We start from the raw sequence: 11,240 nt of genomic DNA, 5'->3' as shown, positions 1-11,240 counted from the left end.
ATATTTTTTAGACTGAAATACATCAATCAAATCTACCGAACCCATACAGAGATCCATTACTGAAAATAACAGATAAAATATAAGTTTTTTCTTAAAAGACGTTTGATAACTATCTGAACATTATAAAGAATTCGCATGTGAAATTTGAAAATTTTCTGATGCTTAAAAGTATTTTTAATCATAAAATCAAATTTCTTTGCATGTTGGATAGGCAACGTGCGAAAAGAAAAAAAAGCATGAGGAAAACATTGCTTTACAAACCTTAATAAAAAAAAATTGATATTTAGTGTATGAAAGCATTGTAATGTTTACTGATAATCTGCCAAATATCGTTAACATATGCTTACTAATTTAAACTTTATAGCATGAAAACTATAATAAGCACAAAATGGTTACGAGGTCACTCCCAGCGACCAAGCCTGTGCTGAAAGAGTTAAGCATTTTTAAATTACTATTTCTTTAGTATAGTTAATGTTTTTCACTTTTCTCTCTTTATTATTGAACCTTAAGTGAAACATTGGTAAACTAGATTAGAAATAGCATGCTTACAAGGAGTTTGTGTGACGAACTTCTTGTAGCTTCTGGATTACTGCCATCTTCTTTTGAAGTAAGAGAAGTGCCATTTATAGTTGGAAACATGGAATTATATACACAATTTTTAGTGTTTTTGTTCAAGAAATTTACCAGATCTGCTTTCAAAAGTAGTTATTTTAACTCGATTGGTGGGATCTTCCAGCAACAAGTGAACTATTTCATCAGACTGTAACCAAAACCCACTTTGTTATTAGTCTTTACAGAACTCATTTCTGTCTTTTATCTAATATCTTTGGCAAAATCATCCAAGACAATTAGCTTATGGCATATAGAGACAAACCTTATAATGCTGGACTCTTCACAAGGAGTCTTTTATCACAGTTCCATTAACTGCTTTTTTTTTATTTTACGTTGACTCGTTTCATCATGCGTTTTAGCTGACTTTTGGAATTTTATCACATGCCACGTCAGTGAGCTGTAGGTTCGTGCCCTTAGAGGTCATGACTGGAATGTGGTGGGCTACTCAAACCTGCAGCTTCCCTAACTAGTATTGCAGTTCACACATTCTTTTTACATTTTCAGTCTACTATACATTATATACAATATCAAGTAAAAATGTACTTCTTGAGAACCTTTACATATTTAGCATACTTAATATTTGTATTCCACAAATACTTCAGTAGCTTTGTCGTTGTTTGGCTCATGATATAGCTCAGGATAATATTCTATTACCATGGCTCTAGCAATAATAGAAGTAACTACCACTTGTTGAGTAGCTTTGTTGTTGTTTGGCTCCTAATATAACTCAGGATAATATCCTATTACCATGACTCTAGCAATAATAGAAGTAACTACCACTTGTTGAGTAGCTTTGTTGTTGTTTGGCTCCTAATATAACTCAGGATAATATCCTATTACCATGACTCTAACAACAGTAGAACTACCACATGTGGAGTAGCTTTGTTATTGTTTGGCTCTAACAAGAGTAAAAGTAGCTATCAGATGTTGAGTAGCTTTGTTATTGTTTGGCTCTAGTAAGAGTAAAAGTAGCTATCAGATGTTGAGTAACTTTGATATTGTTTGGCTCTAGTAAGAGTAAAAGTAGCTATCAGATGTTGAGTAACTTTGATATTGTTTGACTCACGATGTGCTAGGATAATGTCATATTAACATGGCTGTAGCAAGAGTAGAAGTAACTAACGTCTGGTGAATAGCTTTGGAGAACTTCTTTTTGCCATGACACAGACAAGTATTGTCATGACTCCATATTTAGAATGGGGATTTTCATTTAGCAAAAAATCCTATTTTGGGATATGAATTAGATATACTTAAATAAAAACTTTTCATAAAGTTTTATGCATTGGGTTTCCAGAAGTAGCAACCATGATTTTAAAGATTCATCTTTCTAAATGTGACATCAATAAAACAAAATGAAGATTAACTTAGAACTGCATCATAAGATGTGGTTGTGGACGTAGAGATAAATTTTAACTAAAGGTAGAAATGATTAATTCAGTGGTAAATTGTCTTCACATTGGTTTTCCTTTTCAGGATGAATTAGCAAGAGTGTTTGTGACTTTGTTTGATGCTAAGCATTTGCTGTCTCCTCTTCTATGGAGTATGTTTTATAAAGAGGTATGTATGCTTTCTTAATACTTATTTCTAATACTGACATCATTGCTGGTTTATGATTTTGGTTAAAGAAACTTGTTTCCTTTAAGTATAGCCTTTCTGTTCTTTTTTTTTCATTGAATCTGATTTTAAATTTATAGCAAGTTTTGAGGTTATTGTATTTGTGCAGTTTTGACTAACCACCTTTATCAATATTTTAATTTGAAAGAAATGTTTGAGGTTCTTCTTTTTAAAGCTGACCATCAGGTTTTTTTTTTCGCTCTTTTACATAGGGTCACCCCAGTGGATCAACAGTAAGTTAACAAACTTATAGCTTTAAAATGCAGGGTTTTATTCTCTGTGATTGACAGAGTACAAATAGCCTATTGTGTAGCTTTGCACTAAGAAAAACACTTTTACTTGGGCAAAGATTGATTCATGATGTGTGTTTCTGAATGAATAGCCTTCTTGAAAAGGATTTAATCCATTTAAATTTTTGGCATTCTTGTGACCAGTGTGATAAGAGCTGCTGAAATGTAGTACATATTTAACCCTTTTTGTGCAGACTGTCCATTCAGAAGTGTACAAATTCTGATAGGGTACACATCTCCTCTCACATAAATAGCTATTCTCATTCAGTGCTTCCCTCTATATGCAAAATTTTTTCGCATGTCATAAGACTTCAGCTCCCATGTACCCTACATTCAACATGGTTCAACTGCATCTCGCTTGTAAATCATCATGCGACAACTTTCCACCAATAGAAGTGTGACACACCCTCCTGATGCATGTAAATCCCTCTATTCGATTCTGCCAAACTATCACTTGTTGTTTGACAGTGCTTGTGTCAAGAAATTTTTTATTGTACTCTTCAGTTGTGTTTTTTCTTTAAACTAAGTGCATTTTTTTGTTGTCATTCATTCTGAAGTGGAATTGTTCTTTTGAATTTTATAACAGTTTGCAAACTTAAAGATAACTTATTTTTTCCCTGTTTCATTCATTTATTTTAACACTGTTGTCTTTGATTATTCATTCTTAACAGTGAATTCCAAAGTCCAAGCTACCACTTTGGGGGTAATACCATTTACCAGCATGTTTACACCATCTGCAGATGGGGGTAACTCGGCTATGGAATTATCAACTCTCATCTCCCATGAGATTGATCGTTCTGTGAGTCAACCTGCTTAACCTGATGTTGCCCATCTTCCTCCTGAACATGTCGAACCTGTTCGGGCGGAAGAGGAATTTGACAGCTGTTATCCACCACCTGATTTTGCCATGTCTTCCTATACCCCTTCTGTGGAATCAGCATGCCTAATACAGCTTTTGTAGACGATTTCTCAGATGTGTTCTGTTTTGTTCATTTCCCCAATTTCTTATAATCGCCTTCCTTCTTTGTTACATAATTCCCCCTCCTCTCAATATTTTGTTTCCCCCTTCTTTTGATATTAGGATTCACGCAGAGCATTTTGTATCTCAGTTGATTTTGGGTGTTAGCATGCCTTGCCCTACATGGGCTTCAAATCAGTTTGCTTTAGCATATCATCAGGCTGGATTTCAGTTTCTTGATTCTCAACAGTTGGAATTGCTTTTGCACGTGTTGGGGGATTACCCTGATCATTCTGTTCATTTAATCCACACCCAGTTTTTCTGCCATCATCTTACCCTATCAACTCTCCTACAGGACCTTTCTACCTTTCGAGGTGCTCCTCCACGATCCTTAGGTGTGTTTTTTTTTTTCGGCTCTTTCCTTACACACACGGTTTCTTTGTTGTTGGGATCTTCTGGGGAGGGATGCTGTATTTTCCCAAGTTTGTTTACCACCTACTTATCTCTGGGACTTACATATGGCCCCTTTCTCTGGCAGTCTGTTTTCAAAAATATTCCTGAGACTTTGGAATCCTGGGTCAAATCAGTGATACAGGAATCAACCCTTTCATCTTTGGTTGATTGTTTGTCTCATTCGAAGTCTAGAGACAAGCACCTATTACTGTTTTCCATCCCACTCCTTCCCAGTTCCTGTCTCCAGTGGTTTCTCCTCTTGTTACATTATTCAATTCTGATATACACATCGCCAACAGTACTGGTGACTACACGGTGGGTTCCAGTCCAGTGGGGACTCAACTGATTGATTTTGTGAGTTTTTACCACAGATCAGTGGGTTATTTGATTATTGTCTTAGGGACTTGTCATCCACTTTCTTTCCCCTCCTCCATTGCCTCGGGATCCTACCACCAGTCAACATCTGTCAGAGGCAGTAAAAATCTTCTCTTCCAGAAAGCAGTCGTACCTGTAACTTATCCTTCTCCAGGTTTTTAGTCCAAGCTGTTTGTGGTACCCAATAAAGCTTGGGACTCGCGGCCTGTGATTGATTTGTTCAACCTCAATCACTTTATGGTTCTGCCCCAATTTACCATGGAGTCTTTTCTCACCCTCAGGTGGGCTTTTTCTCAAGGTTTATGGATGACCAAAGTAGATGTCACGATTGCTTATTTGCATATTCCAATATCTTGTCTGTTGAGGTGCTATCTTTGGTTTGTTCACCACAGGGTAGTTTATCAATTTTACGCCCAGCCCTTTTGGCTTGTTTTGGCAGTGTATGTTTTTGTTCAAGTAGCTAAGGCTTTTACCCAACATATGCATGCTTGGAGGTTGTGCTTACACCATTACATGAACGACTGGCTTCTGTTAGCTCTTTCCAAACGGAAGTCTGTCCATCACACTCATCTGCTGCTCCTGGAGGCAGCTTGTGTGGTTTGGTTAATCAAGTTGGAGAAGTCATTCCTTATACCTACCCACTATTTTGTAAATTTGGACGTTTATTTCAACATTCATCTCAGTCAGGCCCAACCTTCTCCTGTTTGACTCCATTCAATGGGGTTTTCAGTTACTGCTCCCTCTGTTACTGCTCGTGAGGTTCTATTGCTTTTGAGGATGGGTCTTCTATTTAAGCCCTTGTCCCTTTGGGTCAGGCACATATGAGGTCTCTTCTATGAGCCATGCATGACCAGTGGAATCTTGTGCAGGATCCATTAGAGATTCCTATTTCCCTTCCTCCTACCCTTGTCAATGATCTGCATTGGTGGTTGGAAAAGTCTCACATATCGACAGGTGTTCCACTTCTTCCATCACGTCTTGATTTGCACATCTTCACAGATGCTTCCCTCCAGGGCGTGGGTTGATCAGCAGAAAGCTTCAGGTCTTTGATCCAGTGGTCTTACCATATCAACATCCTGGAGCTTCTGGCCATACATCATGCTTTGGATTATTTTCTTCATCTTACCAGGAATCATCTGATTATGATTCATTCCAACAATTCTACAGTGATGGCTTATATCAGTCACCAAGGCGGCACTCATTCTCCTTCTCTTTTTGGTTGGACCTTGGATCTCCTTTTTTGGACCTACATACTCAGTATTATTTGTCTCCTTGCATGCCATATTCTGAGTGCATTCAATCTTGTCACGGATCATCCTCCCCATCCCAACAAAGTTTATGCAACAAAGTGGTCTCTCGATCCTCTCATTTTCCAGTGGCTATGCCTTTGGCCAGGTACTCCTCACCTGGATGCGTTTGTCATACCTCTCAGTACCAAATTTCTTCTGTTTTTGATCTTCAGTTCCTCATCCAATTGCACTGGCTATCGATGTGTTCAGTCAGGATTGGATCAACTAATACCTTTATGTGTATCCTCCCACCTTCTTCTTCCCAGTGTGATTTCGATCATCCATGCCACTCCATGTCAAGTCCTTCTTATTGCTTCTTACTGGTCAGCACAACCATGGTTTCTGTGGCTGCTCCAGCTTCAATTTACCCCATCATTACCTCTTCCTTTTACTCCAGCCCTTCATAGCCTCCGTCTTCATGCCTGGTTTTTTATCTGATCCTTGGTGCGGAAATCCGGATTGTCCTAGCGACTTACTTCATTTTTAGCTTGTTCCATTTGCCCTTCCTCTATGTATGTATATCGACGTAAGTGAAACGTTTTCTGTCATTGGTGTTTGGGTCGGAAGTTTTCACCTGCTTGGCCCACTGTTTTTCTTCTTCTTACAGATTTCCTCACTTGGCTGTTTGATCAGGGGTCTTCAGTCTCCTTGATTCCAGGTTATCGGGCTGCCTTATCCCACACTTTTTGTTTTTCCTGGTACCGTAAAGTGTCACGTACCCTTTATCATACCACATATGTTCCCCTCTGTCCTGATCACTCTTTCCTTCCCAAAACTTCAGTGGCTTGTAAGGGTAACTCCTTTTTCTAGCTGATTTACCTTCCTTCCATTTCCCACCTATATTCTCAGTCTGATCTGGATAGATTACTGTGTCTTGTACATGCTCTTCATTGTTATATTGCCTGCACGGCTTCCTTCTCTGGTGCCCGTTCCCGCCTCTTTATTTCATGGCAGCTTTTTTCCTTTTGTGACCTTTCTCCTTTCACTCTTACCAGTTGGGTTCAGCTTTTAATTTGACTGGCTTATATTTCCTTGTTCTTTCTTTCCATAATTTGTTCCAGGTGTCTTCTCAACAGATTAGGCACCTTACCTTTTCCCTGGCATCTCATCCCCGTCGTAGCTTGAAGGAAATTCTTCAATCTGGCATGTGGACTTCACCACATACATTGATCTCTCACTATCTGCATCGGATAGCTGTTTCTTCATTTTTGCAGTCCAAGCTGTTGGAGTGGTGGACCATGGAGGCATCTTCCTGCTTAATGTGATAGTGATGTATGATACAAAATGATGAAACCATTCAGTTGAGAGTAGGGCAGTGGTGTTCTGCTGGTGTAGATGACGAGATTTCCTCCAATCTGATGGTCCAACTCTGTATGGGTTTATTCGAGGGGATGTGGTAGCTTTGGAGTGAGCCGTCAAAATTGCAGTTCACCCCTTCGATTGGGATCCCTCATCCTACTCCCACATAAATGTTAGTTCCCAGTGGCTGGGTTTTGGATTCAGAACTGAACCAATCAACATAAGTTCTAACAAATGTATTACAGTTCCCTCACTCAATTATACTCTTGTTCACTCCACCCATGTTGTGGGTCACAGTGGTGGTACTTGCAGATTAATATGGTTCTTTCTCTTATGCTATCCCTCGATGATTTTCATATACCAAGGATGTTTTTGCACTGGGGGTGGTTACTGTCAGATTGGTTTTGAGTGGGATTGTTTAACTTACAGGGACACCTTTCTTATGCCAGTTGTCCAGGTGCCTGGTTCTTAAATCAGTCAAACAATTTATCATATTGCTATCATGTGTCCCATTCACAGGTTGGTGGTACAAGATTTCCCTCTGGTCTGCTGAATTTGAGGTGAAGATGGTATGATCCTCTTTCCTACCCCCACCAGATGGTATGATCCTCATTTTACTCCAGCATGATGTAGGTTCCCGGCAGCTGGGTTTTGGATGCAATTGACTTGCAGTGTGAGGTCCGTTGCACCCTAGCCATTCTAGACCTAAGGATACAACCTTTTTATGCCCACCCACATTCATGTCATCTATGAAATTGAGATTCAGATATTGTGTGGTTCAGATCCCTATCCAACCATTGTTCTCTCCCTTTTGGATGTGTACCTCCCATTTTCCACCCATGTAGGTGTCACCTCTTTCCACACTGGGCAAAGAGTGAACCTGGTACATATGTGGTGCAGTCTCCCACGTATGATCCTCTAATGCAAGGATCTCCTCTTTTAGAGTGTTCTTCAGATGCTTCTTTTTTTTCCTTTGCACTGGTCCCTCCACCTGTTCAATGTGGGATTCTGTCTATTTATGTGAGAGGAGGTGATGTACCGTATCAAAGTTAAAGTTTTGCTGTATTGAAAATGTTTTTCTGATAAGTACTTACCTCCTTTCACACTTCCCACTCTTCCTTCTCACTGAAACCAGTGCTTCCATTTTCTGCCAAAACTTGAAGTGATAGTTCTGTGGAATCGAATAGAGGGAGTCACATGCATCAGGAGGGTGTGTCGCACTCCTGTTGATGGAGGGTTGTCACATGATGATTTACATGCAAGATACAGTTGAAGAATGTTGAATGTAGGATAAGTGGGAGCTTAAGGCTTGTGGCATACGAATAAATTTTGGTTATAGAGGGCAGTACAGAACAAGAATAGCTATTTATGGGAGAGGAAGTAAATACCTATCGGATATACATTTTCAGTATTGGAAAATTATAACTTTTATCCAGGTCATTTTAAGGGCTAAAGTTAGGCTCTATTCCTAATTGAAAAAATCCTCTAAAATGTTTCTATTTTAAATTGACATTTTCTCAAAATACATTTTAGGTTTTTAAATATTTAACCTTTAGTTTGCAGGCATTATCTTCAGAAACATTTATCATAGACCTAATGAACATTATCACATGAAGACACTAAATTGTTCTTAATTAAATACATATAATGCCTTATGTCTGCAAGTTATCTGTTTGAATTAAAATAGTACTGATTGGTATACCATAGGTGGAGGTATCAGACTGTATGCAGACGTTGTTTAGAGGAAATAGCCTCGGAAGCAAGATCATGGCATTTTGTTTCAAGATATATGGTGCAAGTTATCTTCATACACTTCTAGAGCCTCTAATCCAACCCCTGATTGATCAGCCAAATACAAGCTATGAGATAGATCCTGCTAGGTAAGTTTTCATCCCAAGTCTGTCTGATTAATCAGTGAAATACAAACTATAAGATATATCCTGCTATTATTTGTCCCAATAATGATTAATCAGACAAACACAAAAGTATGCAATGAAACCTGCTAGTATTCATCCTGACTCTGATTAATCAAGTAAATATTCACCCAACTGGGGTCTTCCTCTTATGGCGAGTTGAGGTGAATAATAAACGCTAAAGGACAAGCAAGAAAAATATAATATTAAAAATAAATTGAATTCTGATTAGACAGCAGATAAATCTTCATCCAACTTCTATTCAGGCAGTCATCAGATTTTTATTGTTTTCTTTGTTAGTTTAATCCCTTGATAATTTATGAATCATTAGTGGACTTAAGTTGTTCATCTTTACATTGTTCTAACCCAAGAGTAGAACCCATGGAAAAGGCTCAACAAAGACTTCTCACAAAAACTGAGGTTATTGTGGACATTACTTACTAGTCACCAATTAATATAATTCAGAACATCCCTTAGTAAAAGAAAGATTCAATAAATGCTTCTCATAGTAGCTGGGTCTGTGTGGACTTCAGTTATCAGTTAACCCTATAATCATGATGCCATTTTTAAAATCCTTTCTGTGCCTCTTACTGAGTTATATTCAAAATTTAATTAAACTGCCTTACTCTTAATATATTTTACTGGAATTATTATTATCAAGTTTGTTATAATTCAAAGTTTTTACTCCTTTATTTCAAAAGAAACCTCTAAAATGTTATTTAAAACTTGAGTTTTGTTATCTCATTATGTGCTTGTGGCTACAATTCTCAACTTTAAAAGCTGGTATGAAAGAAACTGTATATGTAATGTAGACAGTCTCTCAGAAATATTCAAATTACAGTATAAGAGGTTGTCCACCAGTAATTTGAGTACGTTCTAAGAACTTCTCCTCCAGAGGAAACAGTTGTAAAAATTTTTTTATTTAAGATAAGCCATGCTCTCTTGCAAAATAGATGTGTATGCCAAACAGCAATTTTAAGTTGAATGGCTTGCTTATAACCAATATAAAGAGCACATTTCCTATTGGTATGTGTGATGAATTTATTATCATATATCTATTTTAATATTGATTTTTGTTTAAGTTAAGTTTATATTTAGAAATGTACGTAACTTGTACTGTTAAATCTGTATTGCGAAATTCCCACCTATTCATTAAAGTAGTAGAAGATTCTAGAGTGTAAGAATCAACAGTATATGTGTGTACATAAACATTAGTGTATTGTCAGTATTGTCATGCAGGCTGAAATTTCTAGAAACTCTCTTCACGCCTATAAATTAACCAATGCGCCACATATATTATTGGTTTGCTACAATTGATATACTATAAACCTCGGAAGCTATAGCTGTGATTAATGCTCATTAATCGGGAACTTCAGATATTTGACTAGGAAAGTTTATAAATTTTGAACATTACAAGCCATATAACCTCAGTGGATTCACATCAGACATTAATATTTTTCAAAAACATTACCTAACTTGATCGTTGCAAACTCGACGTGTGTAGATAGAAGAATATAGAGCTAGCTAATTCCCTGTTAAGTGAATTGTATCAACATCAACTCGGAATTAATTTGCTCATTGTGAACCCTTGATAAGATATCAAGGAAGTTCCAGACCAGAAAGAAGATTCAATATTGTTTGTAAGTTTGTAAATCTTTTGTACATAGATCATTATTTGTAATAACCATTATTGTAAATTGTGTTATTGTTTGTATATTAAAATATATTTGTATCAAAAAGAAACTGTGTGAATCAATCGTGTTGGCAAATATCATAAATTGGATACATATAGACATTTATTTAACTTCTAAATCTAAATTATCATTTAAATTATATTTAGACTATTTGAAATTGTAATACGTAACATATGTCTCTAAATTAACAGTTAATGTAGACATGTATATCCATTTACAAACGAGGTGAAATGAAGCTTAGTCTGTTATTAAGAACAGGGTCCCTAGTACTTGGCTAGTTTTTCTCACTTTATACATATTAGTTTGATAGCCAGTTAAATTGCATTTCAGTTTTACTTTTATATTTTAGTTAATTATGTATAATTTGTGTTATAAAATTCATATTTGAAAGGCTTCATGACTATTTACATTTTTCTTCTCATCACTTCGCTGGTCATATGTTATAAAAAGAAGCAAGAGCAAACATTATGCCTTAGACTAAAGTGTACTTTCTGACAATCATAATGTTGCATTGCTTGCGGGGATCTGTTAAAGTGTGTAGACATAAATAACAAAAGATAAAGAATTGGAAAGGAAAACAAAACAATAAAAAATACTTGGGAAAAGGTAAAGACTTGAAATTACGCATATGACTCAAAGAAGTCATTTTAGGTTTGTTCACTGAAGAGATAAAATGTAACTACATATTTCAGTTTCTTAATTTTAAACATTTTATTGCACAGTTTGTTGATGACAATAGCTAG

The 11,240-nt window shown here is 36.8% G+C and overlaps 1 protein-coding gene across 1 annotated transcript in view; it reads left to right on the top strand.

Annotated features, from left to right (window-relative positions):
- LOC106464884 (neurofibromin-like) overlaps positions 1 to 11,240 on the top strand; it is a gene marked incomplete at its 5' end in the record, with an annotated part of 99,781 nt that overhangs the window by 28,756 nt on the left and 59,785 nt on the right. Inside the window, 2 exons of the mRNA XM_022392687.1 lie at positions 2,086 to 2,169; positions 8,598 to 8,770. Of these exons, the coding sequence (XP_022248395.1) occupies positions 2,086 to 2,169; positions 8,598 to 8,770 (257 nt within the window). The remainder of the gene's footprint in view (positions 1 to 2,085; positions 2,170 to 8,597; positions 8,771 to 11,240) is intronic.

Source organism: Limulus polyphemus, unplaced genomic scaffold (genome assembly GCF_000517525.1).
Source record: "Limulus polyphemus unplaced genomic scaffold, Limulus_polyphemus-2.1.2 Scaffold1770, whole genome shotgun sequence".
Lineage (NCBI taxonomy): Eukaryota > Metazoa > Arthropoda > Merostomata > Xiphosura > Limulidae > Limulus > Limulus polyphemus.
This window is presented reverse-complemented; position numbering and strand designations above follow the sequence as displayed.